The sequence below is a fragment of the Pygocentrus nattereri genome, chromosome 17 (assembly GCF_015220715.1).
Source record: "Pygocentrus nattereri isolate fPygNat1 chromosome 17, fPygNat1.pri, whole genome shotgun sequence".
Taxonomy (NCBI): Eukaryota; Metazoa; Chordata; class Actinopteri; order Characiformes; family Serrasalmidae; genus Pygocentrus; species Pygocentrus nattereri.
The window spans coordinates 30,021,479-30,046,122 of record NC_051227.1 but is presented as its reverse complement, the minus strand read 5'-3'; the positions used below and the strand labels follow the sequence as shown (position 1 = coordinate 30,046,122).

General features: G+C 40.3%; 1 protein-coding gene across 5 annotated transcripts in view; it reads right to left on the bottom strand.

Annotated features, from left to right (window-relative positions):
* ksr1b (kinase suppressor of ras 1b) overlaps positions 1–24,644 on the bottom strand; it is a 55,016-nt gene that overhangs the window by 8,343 nt on the left and 22,029 nt on the right. For 3 of the 5 annotated variants that reach the window (XM_017694974.2, XM_017694977.2, XM_017694979.2), the window contains 10 exons: positions 12,861–13,044; positions 12,154–12,517; positions 8,771–8,922; positions 7,315–7,375; positions 7,151–7,234; positions 7,004–7,062; positions 6,810–6,919; positions 6,325–6,490; positions 4,915–4,956; positions 794–827 (listed from right to left, as the gene is read on the bottom strand). In XM_017694974.2, coding sequence (XP_017550463.1) covers positions 794–827; positions 4,915–4,956; positions 6,325–6,490; positions 6,810–6,919; positions 7,004–7,062; positions 7,151–7,234; positions 7,315–7,375; positions 8,771–8,922; positions 12,154–12,517; positions 12,861–13,044 — 1,256 coding nt within the window. Of the gene's footprint in view, positions 1–793; positions 828–4,914; positions 4,957–6,324; positions 6,491–6,809; positions 6,920–7,003; positions 7,063–7,150; positions 7,235–7,314; positions 7,376–8,770; positions 8,923–12,153; positions 12,518–12,860; positions 13,045–20,988; positions 21,095–24,644 lie in introns of those variants that run through there. The other 2 variants (XM_017694978.2, XM_017694976.2) reach the window with 2 other exon arrangements.

Below are 24,644 nucleotides of genomic sequence, written 5' to 3'. Positions count from 1 at the left end.
TACTATCAGATCTGTAACAGCAATGCACATTTCTATCAATGTATCTATTAAAATTCATTAGGTTTAATGCAATGTATGTTATAGAGTTTGAGTTTCAGTTCCTATAACAACAGCCTTTACACAAAGCTGTATAAGATTGCACACTAGGTGTGTATTGTATTGTCTTAGTCACCTAAGCACAATTATAACCATTTATCCAGGCAGTAAGTGTGCTTGTCCTCATAGAAACACCATATAGCAGTGCTCATTAGAATAGATACAAATAAACATGAATATGGTTAAAAGTAACAAGAATTTCTTGTTTTCAAAAAAGAAATGGATATCTTGTTGGCTACTTTAAAGAACAGTTCTATATTTCTCTTTGATGCCTCAGCCATCTCACAAATCTGTGAGATTCCATCAACAGCACACCTTCACCAACATTATGATGAACTGATTAGCCAAACCAGGTTTTGGATAATAACTAAAAATAAATCTGGGCTGCTATGTGGAGAGGTTTGAAAATGGTTAACCAAACACATTGAAACTGATAAAATCACAACTAACTGTATTAATATTATTTGTACCTAACATTACCTGTAGTAATGTTAGTGATTTTCTTAGCAAATAAACATTTCCTGTTAACATAAATATCTTTTTAAATCTAATTTGTGACAGAAAAAAATGCACACTGCTGTTTCCTGGTTGAGAGCTTGTATATTACTTAAGACAAAAATGAAATGTGGTGTAAAGAGGTCAATAAACAGGAATTGTTTGCAAGCCTGTTAAAATGGCAGCTAAAGAAGCATCTTACCCTCTGTCCTGACTGCCATCAGGATGTGACACATCTGTAAGAAAAGTCACAGATGTTTAGATCTCGTAAGAAAATATATCTACAAGCTTGCAGTGGATTTGCACAGGTAAGCCAAAACACTATGACCACTCACAGATAACAAATAACATCGATTATCTTGTAACAACAGCTTTGTCAAGGTCTAGGGTATATCAAATGGTAAAACGAGCAGGTTTGAAGACCTTCACAAGGGCCAAATTTTTATAGTTAGATGAAACAGAGCATGCTCGAAAAGGGATCCACAACCCACAGAGGGATGGTTTGAGGAACATGAAGAGTTTGAGGTGTTGCACTGGCCTCCAAAGTCCCTAGATCTCAATCTGGTCAAGCATCTATGGGATGATCTGTGGGATGTGGAATCAAGTCTGACTTGTGGCGACTTCACTTTGTAACTTGTAGGACTTGCTGCTTCTTTTGTGCCATATATCACAGGACACCTTCAGAGGTCTTGTAAATTTCACAGCTTGGCAGGTTGGAGTTATTTTGGCAGCATGCGGAGGACTAACAGCATATGGTCGCAGGTGGTCACAAAGAGTGTATGATCCATGCACACTAATTAGGGGATTTTGGCAGTTATCTGATTATTCAGGTGGTCATGAAAACTGCATATTCTTATATTTCTTAGATCAGATTAAGACTATTTTCACATTTCTAGCAATCCAATTAAGAGACCTGGACTTCACGCAGTATGTGGACTGTCCCACCAGAGAGGAAAGAACACTGGACCTGCTGTATGCTAATGTTAAGGACGCATACAGCTGCTCCCCCCTTCCCCCGCTGGGTAGGTCAGACCACAACTTGGTTCACCTCAGCTCCTGTTATGTGCCGCTGGTGAAGAGTCAGCCTGTGACCAAGCGGATAGTGAGTAGATGGTCTGTGGAGACTTACGAGGCACTGCAGGATTGCTTCGAGGCTACTGATTGATCTGCACTCTGTGAAGAGAGGACGTCGACGGGCTCACAGAGTGCATCACAGACTACATTAACTTCTGTGTGGACTCCACTGTCCCAACCAGGACTGTTAAATGTTACCCAAACAACAAGCCGTGGGTAACAAAGGACATTAAGGCTCTCCTCAACAAGAAGAAGAGGGCCTTCAGAGCTGGAGATAGGGAGGAGGTGAGAACGATCCAGAGGGAACTGAGGACAGCTATCAAGGAGGTGAAGAACAAGTACAGGAGGAAGCTGGAGTGGAAACTCCAGCAGAACAACATGAGGGAGGTCTGGAATGGGATGAGGACCATCACCAGCTTCAGGTCCAACAACAACAGAGGAGTAGAGGTCAGTGTGGACAGGGCCAACATGCTAAATCTGTTCTTTAACAGATTTGACACGGCAGGCTCTGTCCCTCCCCCAGTCTGACTCCTCTGCTGCCAGTCCTCAGCAGACCATACCACTCATCCCCCCTCCCCCTCCTGATAGCCTGCCCCCCTCGTGTGATAGCCCTTCTCACACCTCCATCCCTCCCCCACCCACCTCCTCTACAGTGTGTCTCACTGCTGACCAGGTGAGAAGACAACTGAATAGACTCCACACAAACAAGGCTGCAGGCCCTGATGGGGTTCCACCCAGGGTGCTTAAAGCCTGTGTTACCCAACATTGTGGAGTACTTCAACGTGTCTTCAACTTGAGCCTGAGTCTCCAGAGGGTCCCCATGATGTGGAAGACATCTTGCATTGTTCCTGTCCCAAAGACGCCACGACCCAGTGACGCCAAGGACTACAGGCCAGTGGCACTGACGTCTCATGTCATGAAGACCATGGAGAGGCTCGTCTTGGATCAGCTCCGACCCATAGTCCAGCCTTTTCTAGATCCCCTCCAGTTTGCCTATCAGCCCCGCCTGGGAGTTGAAGACGCCATCATCTACCTGCTCAACAGAGTTTATGCTCACCTGGATAAGCCAGCCAGCTCTGTGAGGGTCATGTTTTTTGACTTCTCCAGCGCATTTAACACCACCTGGCCCGCTCTTCTGGGCGATAAGCTCACAGTGATGCCCCCCTTGTGTCCTGGATTGTTGACTATCTGACCGGCAGACCACAGTATGTACACCTGCAGCACTGTGTGTCGGAAAGAGTAGTCAGCAACACTGGAGTCCCACAAGGTACTGTCCTCTCTCCCTTCCTCTTCACCCTCTACACCACGGACTTCAGCTACTGCACAGAGACTTGCCACCTTCAGAAGTTTTCTGATGACTCTGCAATAGTTGGATGCATCAGCAAGGGTGAAGAGGATGAGTACAGGGCAACGGTGAAGGACTTTGTCGCATGGTGCGAGCGGAACCACCTGCAGCTCAATGTGACAAAGACAAAGGAACTGGTGGTGGACCTGAGGAGGGACAAGGCACCGGTGACCCCTGTGTCCATCAGCGGGGTCAGTGTGGACACTGTGGAGGATTACAAATATCTGGGTGTGTATACTGACAATAAACTGGATTGGGCTAAGAACACTGATGCCCTCTACAGGAAGGGCCAAAGTCGTCTCTATTTTCTGAGGCGCCTGAGGTCCTTCAACATCTGCCGGACTATGCTCAGGATCTTCTATGAGTCTGTGGTGGCGAGTGCTATCCTCTATGCTGTTGCATGCTGGGGAAGCAGGCTGAGGGTGGCAGATGCCAACAGACTCAACAAATTGATCCGCAAGGCCGGTGATGTTGTGGGTGTGGAGCTGGACTCACTGACGGCAGTGTCGGAGAGGAGGATGCTGTCTAAGCTGCGGGCCATTATGAACAATGGCTCCCACCCACTCTACGATACGGTGATGAGACACAAGAGCTCATTCAGCTCAAGACTCATCGTACCAAAATGCACCACAGAGCGCCACAGGAAGTCATTCTTACCTGTGGCCATCAAACTCCATAACTCCTCCCTCAGTGTGTGATTCAAAAAAACTGTTCATATGTGCAATAACAACAATTGTGTGTGTAGAGTACTTAAATCTGGTGTACATACTGTAAATTCTATATATTGTCTTAAATTATTGTAAAGTGTTTATTTTTACATAAATGGCTGCAACTGTAACAACTGCAATTTCCCCCTGGGATCAATAAAGGAATCTGAATCTGAATCTGAATTTAGCCCAGTAATCAGGTTGTATCAGGCTGTACCCTTGCTCCGATTTCACACTTCTTGAGAGATGCTGAAACCAACTACATGCTTGACGAAATGAGGAACCTGAACATTCTTCATCTTCTAGATGATGCATATTCATATTTTCTGGTAAAGTTGTACCATGACATTTAAGTTTTATGTTACTTTTACATAATGTCTAATTCTGTGACTTTGGCAGGCTGCAAAGCAGAAATCCGATTATTACCTGCTTGTGTAGACCAGGAGAACTACCATTAATCGATTACCGAAGTGCATGTAAATGCATTAAACAAATTAATGACAAAGTCTGATTTTCTGATGTTTTCAGATAATTAAGTGCATGTAAATGCCCTCAGTGTTTTGGCTCACAGGTGTACTTGTTCGCAAGAAGAAAAATTCAGCTCAAAATCAAAACCAAAACAGAAGCACAATGACACTGTATAGTGCAACTTCCTTTATAATTTTAAAACACTTTTGGAAACATGAATAAGCTTGCATGCATTGACTAGGTAAAAACATTCTGATGGCAAAAATAATTTCTTTCCTACATGCAAGATACTGTCACTTGAATAAACTGAATAAATACTGAATAAAGCCTCAATTTTTAGGCCTAAGTGGAGGCTAAACATATTGTAAGATATAATCACTAGCCAGTATGGGACCTTAGTTAGGGATCTAGTTCAGGAATCCTGCTTAACCAAAAGTCAAGACAATGTGCTTTAACCAATATGTTCACTAAACACAATTCAGCTCATAAAAGATGACCCTCTCAAAGCAATGAATTATTGGAGCCAGACGGAGGTATTAAAACAGCATCATGTATCTCAGTCACGTATAGTGCAACATACAGAAGCAAAAACACTCAGGGTGTGTCACACAAAGAGCAGTCTTGAGTAAGTTTGTACAAATCCAACCCAGTTCTTTAAATATTTGGTAGTAGTGTGTTAGTATTGGAAAATGGCAGAAACACAGGGTTACATGAATAGTGTTAACTCACCAGGGAAGATAAACTGTTGTCTGAGTTGAAAGTAGCAGGCAGCTAGTGATCAGAACAGGATGGAAAGAAAAAAAAAAACACCAAGCAAAAGGTGAGGAGAGAAAGAGCGGTTAGAGAAAGAGTGCTACCTGTAGGTTATCACTGCCTCTGACATCTGCAACCAATGAGTGGCACTGTTTTTACCCTTTGCTGTTGAAATACTGCTATGACTTCATCAGTCTCTTCTGGGTAGAATATTACTTAGAAGATTGACTGTGGGGTAAGAAGTCTCTGTATAGCTGCATATAAATGTATCACTGTTGCATCAACCATAGGATATTAAATGGAGATGTCTTTGTGGCTTTGTGACAACAAGAGAGTAGCCTTAATGCAACACGAGAAGCATATTTATGCAATGAAATTGACACCTGCTATGTGCTTGGGCTACTTGAGACAAAGTGCAAAGCTAAAAGAAGGCAAGCAGGAGACTATGAAAGCTGCAGATTGTCTGAATTAATTAGCTAGTAGCACTGTATATACAGGCAACGCTAATGCTTAGATTTTTAATGGATATGTGCAAATCCACACCATGCTCATGCACTTGCAACATTGTGACATGTCAAATGTATGAATATGTTCAGTTCGCTATCTCAGTGTGTGCTGAAAAAGTGTAAGCATGCTATTCTTAGAAAAGTAACCGAATAATGCACTAAATAATGACCCTAATCCTGAAAATAATAATAAAAAAGGCCAATGAAACAAAGGAAATTAGACACAAAAAAGATTGTTAGGACAACACTCCAGAAGCATCTGAGATCACACTAGACACTTCATACACAGTCTGTTAATAAAGGAAATATATACAGTACTGTACAGACGTCTTAGGCACCTAAGCAAATTGTTCAAAACCATTTACCTTGGCATCAAGTTTGCATTTGCCAGTGAAGAACACTAGAAGACTAGAATAAATATAAACAGATATAAATACAGTACATGAAGACTGCCCATGAAGTTCTTACTTTCAAAACAGTAGCTGAGATGTTGTAAGCTATATAGAACACTATATAGAACACTTCACTGTAACTTTACTTCGCCATCGAAGAGATTTGTTAATCTTCATCACCAGCACACATGATTTAATTTAATGAGGTACTGATCAGCCAAACCAGATACTGGATGATAACTACAGTTAATACGGGGCTACCAGGAGAGGTCTGAAAACAGTTAAACAAACACACTCACAGACATTAAATCATCACTTGTTGTACCAATATTACTTTTTATGTTAAAATTAGTGTTTTTCTAAGCAAATGCTTGCTGACTAATAGCTTTTTGAATGTGATTTTGGACCCAAAACATTTGCACAGTACTGTATATCTAAACCTAGTGGGTAAGGCAAGCTCTTAGCGTGATTGGGCTAATATTACAGACCTGGAAAGTTAAAGCGGCTGTCCCGAGGCCATTTGGGTGAGGGGTTTGGGGGTGGAGTAGCACTGGGTGGGTTACTCTGGCTGAAAGCAGGTGAAGAAGGCGTGGAGGAGGTGGTAGAAGAGGGGTTACTGCTGGAGTCCAGCTGACTCACAGATGGAGGCTGGTCCTGAAATATATCAGGGATGTATAAAACAATTATTTAACAACAATATTATAAAAAAAAATAGACTGAATTCATAAATGCAACTGGAGGAACTACACAGTAGTTAAGTATAGACACTAAAAATAGCTTGATAATTTTACTTTGGCCAAAAATGAACACACATTTTTGAATACTATAAAGATTTATTTATTTAAATTGGCACCTTTAGACAGATGCATACCAATGCATTAATGCATTTTAATAAACCTAATATCTAAAGAGGGACATAAATCCTAAGCCTTGTATATTAATGCATTATGTATTTCCAGGTTGTCACTCATACCTTTTTGTTTATTGGATTTGGTAATGTTTCAGATTTTGAAGACAGCTGCTTTTGGTCTACCCTGTTATTGATGTCTGATGGAACTGACTCCGTTCTTCTGATTGGTGTAACTGGAAAGCAAGAAAGAGGAGCACTGAGCACTAAGAAATAAAACAGCTGTTGAGATTTGTCACATGTATCATATCACATCTTACCTGGAAAGGGTAGCTTGCAGTGAGGTGCCTCTTTGGTACACCTGTTGTGGCACTTTAACCTGAAGGTGAGAAAAGAGTCATTAGCAGATTCTGTAAATGATAAGCAGGTGTGGTTATAACACTGGCGTTTCCATGCTGGTAACTTACTTGCAGTGTTTACACTTCACGCCGAACATCAAGTTCTTCTTACACACCTCACAAGTCTGAGAGAGCCATGACTTGGTGGAAAATCTTTAAGGGGGAAAAAAGTGTGGAACTCATTTTCCTGCAACCAATGTGCCCATATACCAAAGAGGGTCAGTCTGTCTTACCTGTGTGAGAAAGTAAGGCCAAAATCCCTCCGTATAGTCTGTGGAGAATTTTTTGGGAGTGCTAGAAAGGATCACAAAAGTAAAAGAGATCAAATAAGGCTGTGAGGTATGTTGTTGCTGCTGTAACAAAACTTTGTGTCTCCAAGTTGGTAATATTTCAGGAGGAGGAAAATACACTGTATTGCCAAAGGTATTCACTCACCCATCCAAATCATTGATTTTAAGTGTTCCAATCACTCCTGCGGCCACTGGTGTATAAAATCAAGCACCTAAGCATGCAGACTGCTTCTACAAACATTTGTAAAAGAAATCATGGTACCATGATAGGACGCCACCTGTGCAACAAGTCCAGCCATGAAATTTCCTCACTACTAAATATTCCACAGTCAACTGTCAGTGGTATTATAACAAAGTGAAAGCGATTGGGAATGACAGTAACTCAGTCATGAAGTGGTAGGTCACGTAAAATGACAGAGCAGGGCCAGCTCAGATTAGCTCAAGAACAGTGCATAGAGAGCTTCATGGAATGGGTTTCCATGGCTGAGCAGCTGCATTCAAGCCTTACATCAATAAGTGCAATGCAAAGCACTGAATGCACAGATGTAAAGCGCCACCACTGGACTCTAGAGCAGTGGAGACATGTTCTCTGCAGTGACGAATCATGCTTCTTCATCTGGCAATCCAATGGACGAGCCTGGGTTTGTCGGTTGCCAGGAGAATGGTACTTGTCTGACTGCACTGTGCCAACAATAAAGTTTGGTAGAGAGGGATTTTGGTGTGGGGTTGTTTTTCAGGAGTTGGGCTTGGCCCCTTAATTCCAGTGAAAGGAAGTCTTGATGCTTCAGCAGTCCAAGAGATTTTGGATTTCATGCTCCCAACTTTGTGGGAACAGTTTGGGGATGACCCCTTTCTGTTCCAACATGACTGCACACCTGGGGAAAAGCAAAGTCCATAAAGACATGGAGTTTGGTGTAATAACTTGATGGCCTGCACAGAGTCCTGACCTCAACCCAAAATAACACCTTTGGGATGATTTAGAGCAGATACTGTGAGCCAGGCCTTCTCGTCCAACATCAGTGTCTGACCTCACAAATGCGCTTCTGGAAGAATGGTCGAAAATTCTCATAAACACCTAAACCTAAACCTTGTGGAAAGCCTTCCCAGAATAGTTGAAACTGCTATAACTGCAAAGGGTGGGCCGACATCATATTAAACCCTATGGATTAAGAATGGGATTTCACTCAATTTCATATGCGTGTGAAGGTAGATGAGTGAATACTTTCGACAATATAGTGTATATTCTTAACTTTAATGTACATTAATGTCAGGGGATTGTTTCCAAAGTAATTTTGGTTTCTTCATGACTTTAATGAAATTAAATTTTCACATTTGATATTGATATGACATGTATCAAAAAACTGTTTTACTTAAGTTGGCATGTCACAGGTGCACCTACTTCTCAGTGTGTTGCTCTCCAGCAAGATGGGTGTGTTGGGTAGAGTGTGTGGAGACCAGGCAGAGAGCTGCGTTGAGTGGGATGGCATGTCTTCATAGCCATTCCCTCCACCGTTCACCTGCACATTTAGATGTGGCTTCTTCTTCCCATTCCTGAAGGGCAGAAGAGAAAATGTGTTGCCCACAAATCCACCTGACACCAAATATTAAAACATGGATTACAGTCTCAACATAGTATCAGCCTTAGAAGCTCCGCCCACACATTATCTACACCTTCATGTGAATGCACGTCCATGCAGTGGGTCTGATCATGCCAACAGGAAACACACCTTTTAAGCTGTCTGTTGTCTGTGATAAGCTTCAGAGAGCAGGATACAGTCAATGGACGGAAAAATGTTTGTGAAGATCAAATTGTCACATCTTTAAATGTTATGCTCTTCCTTGGAAATTTTGTGTTTGCAGCTGCACACTGATTTGTTTCTGATCAGTGTTTTTCTTTTTTGAAAACTGACTGCCCCTACACACCATACTAAAATTACAGGACATATGTGATTATTATGTATGTCACTAAAAATTGCCCCATCCAGTTAGTTAAAGTAGACAGTTATTGGCCATGTTAAGTGGCAACGCACACCACATTCAGAAGCAATAAGCAGAAGTCTAGCTGGCAAAACTACCTTCAAGACCTCAAACTGAAAGTCATTAGTTACACTTTGATCCAACAAGACTAGTTTGACTGACACATCTTTTAACTCTTCAAATCAATTAATTATTCTGAAGCTACAGTGAAAATACTATGTAATTTGTGTACACTGAGCTGCCTGTTTATTACATTCACCTACTTGTTACATGCCACTAGTATGCCAGTGTCACTGCTGAACTGAGAATGCTCCACCAGTCAAAAATATTTGATCAGTGGTGATCCTATGGTGGTCGCTATCCACTGATGAATGAGGCAGAAAGTGGCTGATAAAATGTGGAGGAACCAATGGCCTACAGTCAGTAACTGTAAACCAACAAAGTGCATCTATATGTTAGATACTACTGTTTAAATGAGCAACAAATGTGGGTACACAGATATACCTAACAGAAGAATGGAAGTTTGGACCTGCTGACAGCTCCTTAGAGTTTTGGGGGTTTAAACATCAATGCTAAACTGCATTAGGGGCTTCCTTTGATTATTCTTGATGAAGCAATGTCACCATGACTGAAAAGCACTCCTCTACTCTTGCACTTTGCATTTGAAACTACATGCCAAGTTGAAAAGTTGAGTCCCCATGAAAGGCTCCATATTCAACTACAGCTTACCAATCATTCCTTTTTTGAACACAATGACTTACAATCCTGTTTTTTTTTTGTCTTTTTTAAATTTTGTGTTAAACATGAGAAGCATCATCTGAACACCTCTTTAGGGTGCGCTAGACTAGAAGGACAAGTTTGGGACTTTAGAAAGAGCTCGGGTCACTGGTAGTAGGACACTTCACTGTAAGAGTAGTGAGATTCCTTCACTGAAGAAGCAGCTCTCTTATTATGTCATTTGGCACAGAGTGAGCACTGCTAAAATGACCCAATCCTAGACGCCACCATGTCTGAGCTGACAGTAAATATGGAAACTTGGGGTGGGGGTCCCATCACTCCACCAAAAACACATGCCAATCATACCCTCATATCACATCACACATGTATGAACATTCCACCTGGGTGAGTCTTTAGCCTGAAGGCTCTCTTGAGAGAGTTATGTTTTAAACGCTTATTTTCCACTTACATTAGTGCAGTATATTAAAAGATGTGTGCATTTCTGCAGAAGTCAACATCACTGTGGTAGCTACATGCTGACAGCAGAACATTTCAAAGGGAAATTACCTGAATTAATTATGTAATGGAAATATGCTTGAGTTCCCCCTATTAGGCATATTTCTTTTCCAGAGAAGGCTCCTCTAATCACTGACGCAATGCTAAACAGTAAACCCCCACTTCAGATCGGATGGCAGTAGTCATGAATTAAAATGGCATCCAATTTAAGAGCACATCAAGCACCTACACTACATTACCATCTCATTACAGCACCATCACAAACTCAGTAATAGGTTTCATAAACTTAATTAAAACAAGTAACACTGTCATCACTGTTTGCAAAAAAAATGAAAGCATTTGCTCAGTGACAATCAGATTTACAGAATTTTCTACTTACCACAATGGTCAGCAAAGATCATGTTTCATGACCACACAGATATTTGGGAAAATTAGGAAAAATTGTGCATTTTTTTCTGAAATTGTTACTTAAAAAGAGCACTAAGCTCTAAGGTTTTCTGCACTTAGAAGACATTCTAAAACAGTGGCCATCAGTCTACCACAGATCTGCTTGCCTTCATAGTTTAGTCCCAATCCTCATCTAACATGCTAGTCCTCACCCCCTACTCCATGTTAGAGGATCCAGCAATCAAGGACTGCAGAATTCATTAATTAGCTACAATATCCATGGCACATTACGGTTGGATAAACACAGATGTCCAGGAGTAGGGTTGGTGACCACTAGCGGTGCACGGATCTTTTTTTTTTTCAGATAAAGTTCTGATATTTCAAAAGAATAATTTTCTCTCATTTTCTCTAAACCCAAAGCTCACACTATGTTGGCTAAAACAACACAATAAACACACTAGTACATTTCTAGTGTTTTGTATTGGCTAAAGTTGCAAAATACATAACATTCCTTGCCAAACTGGCATTTTTAATTTGTTCATGAAAAATCTGTTGCATATTTAAATACAGTGAAAGTAAGAGGCACTTGGCTACTAAGTACAATGAGTCAAGTATAAGTGATAAGTAAGTGATACGTGATACTTTTTTGATCCCACAACCGGGGAAATTCCACCTCCGCATTTAACCCATCCATGAAGTAAAACACCACATACACACTAGTGAACACACACACTATGGGGCAGTGAGCACACACTTGCCCGGAGCGGTGGGCAGCCCTATCCACGGCGCCCGGGGAGCAGTTGGGGGTTAGGTGTCTTGCTCAAGGACACCTCAGTCATGGACTGTCGGCCCTGGGGATCGAACCGGCAACCTTCCGGTCACAGGGCCAGATCCCTAACCTCCAGCCCATGACTGCTATAACATTTTCTATAGTTGTAGAAGCAGAATTTGAATACAGTGTTAGTTCTTTACATCATTAAATCATCATGCAACACTGATTGGCCAAAATCAAAATTTTTGATTGGCACTTGCATGTTTGGAACAAAAATCATATCCAATCTTGAGCAAATCAGATCACATATTCCTTGTGAGCACTGCTATGAACCGAAAAACTTCAAAAAAAAGTTCTAAACATTTACATGGTTAAATTCCCTAAAAATGATGTGTATAATACATTGCACCTACTTGCTGGGCGCAAGCTCATCCACTCGGTTTGCCAGTTGGGTGTGGCTCTTGCTACGGGGCAGGGCGAGTGTGGGCAAGAGCTGCCGCAGTCTGTTAGATGGGGGCGGAGGGGTGCGTGGGGGCTTCAACAGAGCGATCCTGTTGGTAGGTGGGGTCAAAGGAGGAGTCGACGCCAGGCCCAAAGTCCGCCGATCCATCTGAGGTGAGGGGTGAAATGGGTCAGCGAGTCCGTCACAGAAGTACAGGTTGGGATAATCCAGGGAGGGCACGGTGGACACAGAGACAGAGCGAGGAGCGCAGGAGCCTGAGGAGGTAAGAGGAGGCTCTACTATCCAGGGAATTCCATCATCTTTCAGCTCCCGCCCTACAACAGACACAGCAGGGTTTTTTTTGATTAACTAAGAGAAAACATAGAACCTGTCCCCTATGTGTGCATTCTATCAGAGACAGAGAGAGAGACGGAAAGGCTTATGATAGTCACCCAGCCACTTTTTTTTGCTAATGCTGCTTTCCCTTCATGGTGATAACACACTGCCTCTCATTATTAATTGCTTTATCCTATACTTGTTCTACTTATTACTCCTTAAACATAATGCAGCACACCACAAGACATTCACCCAGCAAATCTGTACAGTTTCCTCATGAATCCATCAGGTCACTTTTTAATAAACTATCCCCTTAATGAAAGCTGCTTCTCAGTACTCTACCTGTTCCTGCAGCAGCGCAGGAGGAGTGGGACTGACTTGAGTCAGTGGCACTCTTTAGGCAGGAGAGGGCAGCAGTGATGCGGGAACACTCTTCAGTACTGGAGCCCAGTTTCCTCATGGTCTCCTGCACCTGAGCACCTGACATCTGCAGCATCCCCTCTAGAGACAGCTTCACTGGTACTGCCTGAGAGAGAGAGAGAGAGAGAGAGAGAGAGAGAGAGAGAGAGAGAGAGAGAGAGTGAGTGTGAGAGAGAGAGAGAGAGAGAGAGAGAGAGAGAGAGAGAGAGAATGAACACAGAAAAGACAAAACAGAGTGAGAGAGAGAGCAAAAGAGAAAATGAGAGAGAGAATGAACACAGAAAAGACAAAACAGAGTGAGAGAGAGAGCAAAAGAGAAAATGAGAGAGAGATAAACAGAAAAAATAGACAGCGAGAGAGAGAGAGAGAGTGACAAACAACAGGGATGGAGAGAGGAAGAATAAAGGAGAGAGACAGAATAGAGATAGAGAGAGAAGGAAGAGTATCAGGGGGATAGCATGAGAGAGAAGAGAGAGATTTTTACATGCATAAAAATAAGTTTTAAATCTGTAGCTGTCAAGAAAGTAGCTTCTTGTAGTCCATCATGTTTTCAACAACCAGTCAAAACTCAGAAAGTGGAGGATTAAGAGGAGGTTTGTGTAACATTGACTGTTTCAGAGAACTAAATCATCAGGACAAGCAGTGACACTGCAGGGAAATTCAGAGAAGAGGAAGTGTTTAGATGAAACACTCATTTTAGTAAATCTGCAGTGTGTGTGCAGAAAGGTGAGAAGGAAGAATTTAGTCTTTTCTTCAGCCTGAGGCTCAGCACAGTAGGTGAACAATACAGAATGACACACACTCTCACGTAGACACTCATGCACATACATGTACACACACAGTCCTCTATGGCCATGAGTCACAGGATCCCCTTATCCATCCATTTTCTAAGCCGCTTCTCCGTCAGGGTCGCGGGATCCCCTTATGGTCCACATTTTTGATGCCAACCCATAATAATGAGACAGAGATAAACTAAACTGCCTGGGGGCCGTGAGGACCAGTTTGATCTAATAAAAAAGGACTCCAATCAAAAACATTCCAGTTTGAGGGGCCAGTCTACACATAGGGGATCATTTTTTTTCTTTGCACTGATACCTGAAGAGTGAGGAGGTGAAAAGTTTAAAAGAGGCAGCAACTAAAACGCTGTGACACTTTGTGATTGAAGATGGCGATTCAATTGCAACAAATTTACTACTTTTTAGTCTACTTACTAGACTACAGTAACATTACAGGACTATTATTAACAGCCGAACTAAATAAACAAATAAACGAACAAACACTAACGTAGACAACTCAACAGAATATGACAGAGACTGTGATTTGGTTGAAGGTATACAATGAAGGCAAGGGTTTTTCCTTTTTTTTCCAACCAAATACTTGCATGATTGGAGCTAATTGTTGCATATATTGTCTATTTCCCTGGTTTGATACGTGTAAAAATGGTTTCCAGAATCTTTTGTTGCCTTTAAATTGGTCTGCATGTACATTTCATCAGTTTTCAGACATGCGTGTATTCACTGAACATCTAGTAAATGAACACCCAGTTTATGTTTGAATGAAAATGCACTCCTCGTGTGCTTCTCAGTTTTTCTTTGTACTCCTGAACTTTTTAGTCTCTTAGTACAAGAGCTCTGGATGCCACCAAATAGCTTGTACTGATACAATCAATGTATGCAGCAACAGCAACAAAGGGAGCTGAAACTTTCTATGAATTTTGTCATTTGATTTAAATTGTTGTGATGTCATAGATTTACAGCCCTATGGTCAGACATTCCTTCAGTCCCCCAGTGTCCACTCAGCCTATTCCAGTGAACTCTCTGTCCACTCCTCCACCCAAACCACATTCCTGTGCCCTCTCGCATCTTCGTGGCGTCAGCTCATCTTCAAACACACACGCGAAGACACACTCATGAGCACATGAAATCTCTGTCCAGCATCAGTCTGCCTGTGGTCACTTTGGTCTTGGTGATAAGACAGAAGACACCTTCAGTGAGCTGTTGGTATTCATCAGTTAGGTTCTTTAAATCCTAATGTTTTCAAACTAAACTGCACTGAAATGCACCAATGTCTCCCTGTGCTGAAATGCACCAATGTCTCCCTGTGCTGAAATGCACCAATGTCTCCCTGTGCTGAAATGCACCAATGTCTCCCTGTGCTGAAATGCACCAATGTCTCCCTGAGCTGAAATGCACCAATGTCTCCCTGTGCTGAAATGCACCAATGTCTCCCTGTGCTGAAATGCACCAATGTCTCCCTGTGCTGAAATGCACCTGTCTATTTGCCAAAAATCTAATTATGTTCAGAACAATTCTATGAGTAGAAGTCATTATCGTACCACGATACACAGCATTCAAACACAGTTTACTGTAAAAATATAACATGACTATAAGGCAAAAAATAAATAGAAAAATGTCCCCAAGTCCCCAAGGCTCTGCAAAAAACAACCAAGAGGAACAAAAATGAGAGCATGAGGCTTTAAATAGCACCTTTACCATATTTTTTTTCCTGTGACATCAAGATAAGAGTAGTATGTGAAGGTACAAAGAGATATATACAGGAGGATTTTAAAAAAAAATGACCTGCCCCTTTGAAGGCAATTTGGGGGATTTATTAATAGAAAAAACTAAAACTAAAAACCTTGTTTACCAAATATCCTGACTGAGCGAGTACTTCTAGGGGGAAAAAACTGCATTAATTCAATTTTTTGCTGAGACATTCTTTTTGTGAAATACACTCATACAATTTATCATACTTGCTGTCAGACTCTCAGGTAATTACACACAGATGTAGTGGATAGGTATTGCAGTGTTTGATAACCTCCCTTAAGCTATTCAGTGGAAATGGAGCAAAACAGTCAGATCAATTCACTACAGGAGTGTGAAGCTTTTTAACCGAGATTGTGACTATGACAAAATGTAACCACCAAAGTGTATATCGCACATAATCTCATCTTGATGCTAAGTCTGTGAAGATTATGTATGATACTATTCTTATAATGATATGAAGATCTAACCTATATCATACTGTCCTTATCTTAGTCTATAGTCTAAACCCCATGTGTCAAACACAAGCCTCACAGGCCAGATCAGGCCCACCACACAATCCTATTCTGCCTGCTAAAGTATTTTAATTTTCTATTAATATTAGCCTGTTTCATAATGTGCTGCACTACAGTCCCCAGCATGCACTGCATCGTAACATGCTCCAACTCTGCCACCTGAACAACAATCAAAGGGACAGTGGTTACACCACAATTCTGCACAATTCCACAGCAGTCATTTCACATGCATTCCAGCTGCAGTTTAACCGATATAAAGTCCTAACGTTAGCTCAGCAGCTTGGAAATTGAGCCCAAGTCTTAATGAACTTGCAGCAAAGAAGAGATGCCAGGCATTTAGTTCAAGCAAACAGGTAGGTTTAAAAGACCGAGCCCCTGGGTCATTTACATTTGTCGATGTAATATTTCAATGTCTACTACAAGTGTCTACAAGTTTTTTTTCCCCATATTATGAATTAACAATGGCCAATTTGGGGTATAGCACAGCACTTATGAAAAATGAAATTTTTCCTCTGGCCCTCAGATTTGATGAGATTTTTTAATACGGCCCTTTTACTGTTTGAGTTTCAGACCCCTGGTCTCTATCTTATTATTTTCACCAGGGGTTGGCAACCCAAATATTAAGAAAAGCTATTTTGTCCTTTCAACAAAAATCAATCTTCCTTGGGAGCCACAATACTTTATGTCCATTTATTTAAGTTACGTTTTACCATCTTGGTGGTAAATATGTCTCAGTATGTGCTAAGGTCCTAGTGTAGACAGAACAGGAAAATTCAAATGAAAAGCTGACTACAGCTTCATCACTTTTTAGTGTTTGAGAGCTTCTCGCTGCAGGCTAAATGTATCAGGTAACCTGCTGGAGTGCCTATAAATACAAAGAAGTCAATTCGTCTCCAAATTATTGATATATATCTTAAATCCTTCTCTTTGCCATTTCATTACATACTAGCTAGGCGACACTGTTGTCTGTGTTGTTATTGTGACCAGCAGTTTGCATATCAATCGTCAGGGTTGGGTGAATGAGCAGTTATACATTTACTTCAGCGTTTAAGACCATTTACATGTAAAACTTAAAACGATCAGCAAAAGAGGATTATTTTATTTTTCCCTAAATTCTATTTCTATTTTGATTTCTATTTTTAACCCAATTCTGCTGTGGAGCCACCACAGTCTCATATACTGTTCTCATCCTGTGATGGATGTAGACCAGGGGTGCACAGCTCCGGTCTTCGGGGTCCTGGTGTGTAGAACAGTTTGGAGGTTTTGCTACACAAACACACCCATTAAACCTGGTAACTGACAAATAGTTGAAAAAGTGTAATCAGGTGTGTCTGACTAGATGAAACACCAAACTGTGCAGGACACCAACCCTCCAGCACCAGAATTGTGCACCCCTGATCTAGACCATACCTCATCGTTCTCATTTTGATGTGAAGACCTAGTCTATACCATTCTTTTCACATCCTGATGTGAAGATTTAGCCTATACCACACTGTTCTCATCTTGATATATAGGTTGTGTACACCATCACTGTTCTTATCTTGATATGAAGATCTAGTCTATACCATAATGTTTGTACACACAATACTGCTGTAATCTTAAAGTAGTGTAAAGATCTGTCCTATACCATACTATTCTTACTTTGAACTGTCAAAAAAGTGCATGGTAAAGGAGGGGGAGGTGCTATTTTAAGTAACTTGATGTTATTTTTGTTCCTCTTGATTGTCATAAATAAACAAGCAATGGTATGTGTGTGTGGGCCTGGGGAACCACCCAACACCTGCTATATTACCAGTACTGTGTGTGTGGGCACAAGTGTGTTTGTAAATGCGTGTGTGGTTTGAGTCTGAAAGCAACTGTGTGCTTTTGTGAAGTGTGTGGGAAAAAGTACAAGACACTCCACCTACTAAGAGACAAAGAGAGAGAATACAGCCTCCCTCACACACACATTCACATATTTCTTACAGGAACAGGGAGATCACTTCCAGGAATCATAATGGAAACTTCCTTTATGGACAAAAGCCAGATGTGACCATAAGGATAAACCGCCTGGCCTCCTCTAGCCCACAGCATTAGAGGTACCGCCAGATAAAAATCCAAAAGTAGGCTAAAATAAAATTTTTTAAAAAAGTAAAAAAAAAAAAGACCTCTCCAATGAATCATTACAGCCCACCAGCGCTATCAAAAAGGACTTGCCCACAGTACATGACTGCACAAACAGCAGATGGCTTTTTATACCTGTAAAAGCTGTGATGGCCAGGAACACAAAATCCCACACATTTCCTCCCTAAAGAGGCACAATGGCTAATTTGTGGTCCAATAAACCAATCAACAACTAAGCTTACATCCTGTTCAGTCAAATCACTGCCACCATATCCAATTATAAGGATCACACTGAACATAAGGATTTCCTGAAAAGGCTGCATGGTAGGACAAAATCCCTTAGTCAACAAATAATGCAACCTGTTTATAGACTGACCCGTGTTATTTTGACCAAAAATATTTACCTTTCATGTAAAACTCTTGATTCATCAAAACATCCACTGAAACCTCTCTATAACATCTTACATTATTGTTCTAGTACTCAAGTCCAATTTTGGTCTCAAGACCGGTTTCTAGACTGTAAATTAATAGGTTGCACATCAATTGGACTCTGTCTCAGGGCATGACGGACTCAAAAATTGTCGAATGCAGTTCTTCCGTCTGTGGTAACTGGAAACTGATACCTTCAAACAGAACAAAACGGTCCTTTCTCTAAATGGCAAAATAAAATCTGTTCACTGCCAGTTAATCTACCTGATTCTCTATGTCAGATTCTCTATGTCAAATGTCAGATCAATGACATCATAATATTTTCTTTCTTTGTTGCTAAATTAACTTATATTGAAAATTAGGAACGATTCTGCTTTTCCATGAAATGTTATCACTTTGGGGACACAAAGTTTTGTTCAGACAGCAACAGTGCTACAGTGTTTACAATATAAATTATGGCAAAACCCAACACTGGGATAACAAATTACTGAACAATATATTGCACAGGTCTACCCCAATGCTTCAGCATATTAACCTCAAAATTGATCTCAATAAGGTAGCACAATATAAAGCAGTGTTTTCCAACCCACTGGCCCTGCACAAGTGTTTTCCCCTTCTCCTGCCATACCTGATCTCATTAATCAGCTCATTAAATATACCAAACTGAACTTAAGTGTGGGTGTCAAAACAGAAAAAGCACTCAAATGTGCAGAACAGTGGTAGTCCTGAACCAGGATTATCCATCAGAAGCCCAGGACTGCTACCTGCTGAAGGCAGTTCTAATCCTAGACCACTTAAGATACATTTGTTTGGAGCAGTAACTTTAATCAGGTGATTAAAGCTCCAGCAGGACATATCTGTTCCTCTGTGTTTCTTGTACGTTCAAGATTTGTGAAACTTAGTATAGCAGAGACAAGCCAAGGCAGAGTTTAAAAGGCTGGGTATAAAAGGGCTTGACACATACCTATACCAAGATGGTGTCTGGACATGCCTTTCCTGCCTGTGTTTGGTGTTGATGTAATGTAGGGAGTGATACTCTAAAGAGTACACAAAGCTCAAGACCAAGAAACATCTGTCATAGCTAAACAGCACCCTGATGACACACATATACACACGCACATGCTCATTCACCCACCACTAACACGAGCCCTAAGGAAAGCACCCTTCACAAATCATTAAATGGATCCGGCTATAACCACCACTGATAAGAGTTTCACACGAAACTGCTATTCCAGTTCAGGCTTCACTGAGCCCGATACGGAGTACAAAACAACAAATTCAGAACCTGTTGTGTGAATAACCTTTGAGGAAATTGCGCACTGTTCCCACCATCTAATCCTGAGTCAAATGGCCCGAAGAAGCTATCCAAATAAATCAGGTTATCGCAATATCAGATTATATTTAAAGCTGTATTAATACAGTTATCTTAAATTTGCTTGTTATATGTTCTGCATTATTTTATTCCATAAGGTCCACTTACACTTTTTGTGTGTGTTCATGTGTCAAAAATCTGTCATCAGTCATTTTACACGATCATCTTCGAGCCTCTCTTTGTTTCTTAGCAAAGGCTGTTTTGTTTCTGTGCCTGATATGTGTACACTGTTATACATAACCAACATCTAATTTGATTGACTGCCCTGTATTGGGGCAAATCTGGCCTAAAACACTCTGTAACTTTAGCATGAATGGCTGGGCTAAACTGCGATAGGTTGAATAGGCAAATATATGTAAATATGTTTGGTTTCCATGACATCACTCAAACAATGAGCTGTTTCTACAGTCTTTATGGACTGAGGGGCACATCCTAAAACTTCACATTCTGACAAACTCTTGTTTATAAATCTTTGAGCAAAATCTAGTTTTCCACAGGCCTTTTAATGAACATATGCTGGCAAATGTGAGTTCAAAAATATCTCAGAAACCTGACATAGCTTATTTAGATGCTAGTGTTAACTGAGATATTAACCAGATGGAAAGCACATTTTCAAAAAGAAAACTACTTAGTGTAGATGAATTTTGAGCTGTACTTTCGAAACAATCTGACACACCCAACAAATGACATACTCTGCAGTTAACTAAGAACAAATGACGTACATTGTAGCTAACTAAGCCTTTGTCATCTTTTAATACTGCTAAAACTAAAACTCTATATTTTTGAATGATGCAAATACCTGTATACCAATATAAACAATATACTGGCCAGTACTAGACAAATAAAATCCAAACAAGGCTGTAGTGCAAGTCTCTAAATTCTCTTAGTCACTGTAAGTTTGTGTACAAACAGAGGCACTAGCAGCTCCCTGCAGCAGCTCGTGCATGTAACCTCTTTGGACCAGAGAGGCACACAGACAGGAAACCGCAACACTAGAGAAGAAAATAACTACAAGAGACCATGAATGTCGCTTAAAAAGGACATTGAGAAATGAATCGTATGTGCTGTAGGAATCAGGAACTACATACCATCATGAAAGTTCAGTCTGAAGTAATCCTCTTTCAAATCTCATGTCCCAGAGATGTTAGCAAAATCTTAGCCCGTCTTCACAAGTGGCCCAGAAGTATGAGAGCAGCTCCCTTCCCCTCAGCCTCCACCCTCCCCTCTCCCAGCACTCTTTCCCTTCCCTCCTCCTGCTCTACTCTGACCTTCTTCCTCTCTCTCTCTCTCTCTCTCTCTCTCTCTCTCTCTCTCTTCATTTACTCTCTCTGTCTTCCTGTTAGCATGTTGGATCATTCTATCAGCAGCGAGTACGTCTCCCGGTCTCCACACTAAAAGCACATGGTCAGTGTGCATTTCCTGTAAGCCGTGGCCTCCCTCCCTCCCTCCCTCCCTCCCTCCCTCCCTCTGTTGCTACACTACAACTCCACTGAAGCTTCATCAAGGATTGCTGACCTCAAGATTCAGGCTCAAACCAGATAAAAAGAGCAGCCTGCTATAACAACACTTGCATTAATATGTGTGATCACTCTAATTAAAGTACCAAGTTAAGGTGTAAGAACTGAAAACGGACAAATACTACTGGATATTAAATGGTTCTATAGTTATAGAGACTATATCATGGACAATCAACTTTGCCTCAGTTTTTTTTTTTTTTAATAAATCAGTGTAATGTAGTATGTTAATATTTTCTTATTGTAACACAGTGGTTGGTATAGTGTAGTGGTTAACACCTCTGCCTTCTACGCTGTAGACCGGGGTTCATTTCCCTGCCTGGGTCAGCACCCTACACTATACCAATTAGAGTCCTTGGGCAAGACTCCTAACACCACCTTCGCCTATCTGTGCAAAAAAAAAAAATTATCAAAGTGTAAGTCGCTCTGGATAAGAGCGTCAGCCAAATGCCATAAATGTAAATGTAAATGTACCACTTACTATCCAGTTCCATTTATGGAAAATTGGGCTGCAATGTATTATTCTATTTTTCTACCATTAGTGCTTATTTTTAAGATTAGTGTTTATTTAGCGTCTATTTAAATTCACACCTTTCCTGTTTCCCGTCTATTTAATGTTATCGCTGCACCATGTGGTCTGAGAGTAACACAATTTCAATACTCTGTATGTCCTATACATACTGTAGTATTGACAATAAAAGCTGACTTGACATATTGCCGTTGTCGGATCAAAACCTTGTATCTCCTAAATGGTAACTTTACAGAAGAAGGAAAAAACCTACTCAACTTTTTAATGTAAGTGAAAGGAACCAGATGTTTTTTCAACTAATTTGGGGTAATTTCTGTAGGTCCATACATCATGAAAAAGAAGACGTAAAATCATAGGTACTTTCAAATTATGTCAAAAACTGAAAACAACAAAATGGAGATACAAGGTTTTGCTCAGAAAGCAGTAATATATAAAAAGATTTAAAGGTACAGTCACAAAAACAGCCTGTTTAAAATTAATAGGTAAAGAAAAATTCAAGAAATATGTAGGATATGGGCAAATTATTTGCATACACAATCTCAGTGTTACACATTGTTAGACATAGTTATTTAAATTTAAAATTAATAAAAACATCTTTTTTAATAATTCCCTGTCCCACTCTATTCATTTCTCAATGTGTCACACGAGATTCCAGGAAAAAAACAAACAGTTAACAGAAACAAGTTAAAAGAATTCAGTCCAGTTTCAGTTGTGTGTGTGTGTTTGGGGGGTTAGTCTAAACCAGTTAGACCGGGCACCAAGTATTTCTGCATGGCTGATCACTTTGTGCTGCAAATAAGAGACTGGACCCATATAAGGCAGAGAAGAAAAAGGACAAAAGGAGAAAAGGCTAAAAAGTAAAGTAAAGCTTTAGGTGAGACGGCCTCTCTCTCTCTTTGTTCTTCTCTTCCTTAAGAGAGAGCCTTTTCTCTATGAATCGACAGGATATGAGCGCAGAACGGACTCTCCGTTACCTCAAGTGGTTGGCCTCTACTAATAGCTCCAGCCTTTGCCCTGTACAGTTACAGAACATCATCAAAAATCCCATTCAACAAAATAATTCTGAATGAAGGTGGAGTGTAGGTTTGACAGATAATATTCGGGTTCCAGTTTAAAATGTTTCATTATCGAGCTGGACTGTTGCTGTATCTGTTAAAACGAGGCAACATGCTAACATCAGCTCGCACACTACAAAAATAAATAAATAAATAAACTACACACAATCTATCCTAACAGTGTGACCTTTCATATGCATACAAAATAAATTTCATTTGAGATTTATAACGCAGTCTAAATTCCCATATTTTGACAAATACTAAATTTCACTTTTCCAGTGTCAAAGCACGATCCAATGGTGCTTGCAAGGTCTTTACAGTGTTTGGCTGTATCTATTTGCTGCCCTATAGCCCTTTATCAGGGGATTGTTCCGAAAAAGTTTAACATTAAATATAATCATCTTTAGATTTTATTAGGGATATCTGATTGGCAAGTTTTTTTTTTTTTTAAACAAGACTTAAAACTGAAGATATCAAGACCACACATATTTTGTACAGTGCCTTCAGGCTATCCTAGTGACTTATTTACATCCTGGACTTGAACAATGGCAAATTCAATTAACATTCAGGAGCCATTGCTGATGAGTCACGTTAGCCCAGAGTTTTTATGGAGTCAAATGTGAATTCAAATGACGTTGCTTTTGTAACGGCTTTTTTCCATTTCCCAGAATACGTTGCGCAACTCATTGTGTCCTTACATAGCTAGATGGAGAAACACATCTCACAAGAACATGATGACAGCATGATTTTAAAAAAAAATAATAAATATGTTGTTTAATTGGTATAAAAGGGGTGCAAATTTCATCCTGCCTTCCACTGTAAGCAGATAAGCATGATATTTTAATATTGGGTATTTTAGTACTGTCAAATTTAATTATTAGGATTTTATATAAACAGTATCATGGTATCAGATGATGTTAATTTATTGTTAGCAAAGTGATTGGGTATTCGATGCTAAAAGAATGTCTCACAAATTTGCCATGGTTGTTTTTTTCTCTCAATATTACATCAAAGGGAACCTTACAATGCTAATCAGAGAGAAAGCAGATTTTGAACTGCAATTTCATAACTATAAAACCTACCAGCAAATATCTATCAGTGTTACTAAAACTAATTAAAAGTGAATATTGCTGTGTAACACCAGTACCGGTATACTGTGCAAAAGGCTTAGCCAGCCAAGAAATGTGTTTCAAGCTATTTACCTCACAGTGTGTGTTTTTTGTCAGCAGTACACTATTAAACATTAAAAATAAGCATACATACAGTAAAACCTAAAACAGTTATTAATATCTTGGTTAGAAGAATACAGCTACAAGAACAAAGGTTTGGTTCTGACATCCACTCATTTCAAGAATTGTTCAGTTACACCAGGAGCTTACTTAATTTAATTTAATTTAATGAAGGTTTGATTATCCAAACCAGATACTAGTTGCTAAGTAAATACAGAGTTTCTTCTTAGACAGATTTGGAAATTATTAATCCAACAAACAAAATCACAATGTATTGTTTATTTGTATTTATTCTAGTGTTTCTGTTTGTTTAACAAAATAAACATTAACTGTAGAGATAAAAAGATACATGTTGCATTTTCTCAGATGCCTGAAACTGAGCCAGGACTAATTAGCAAGGATGGGCCAAGATCGGAA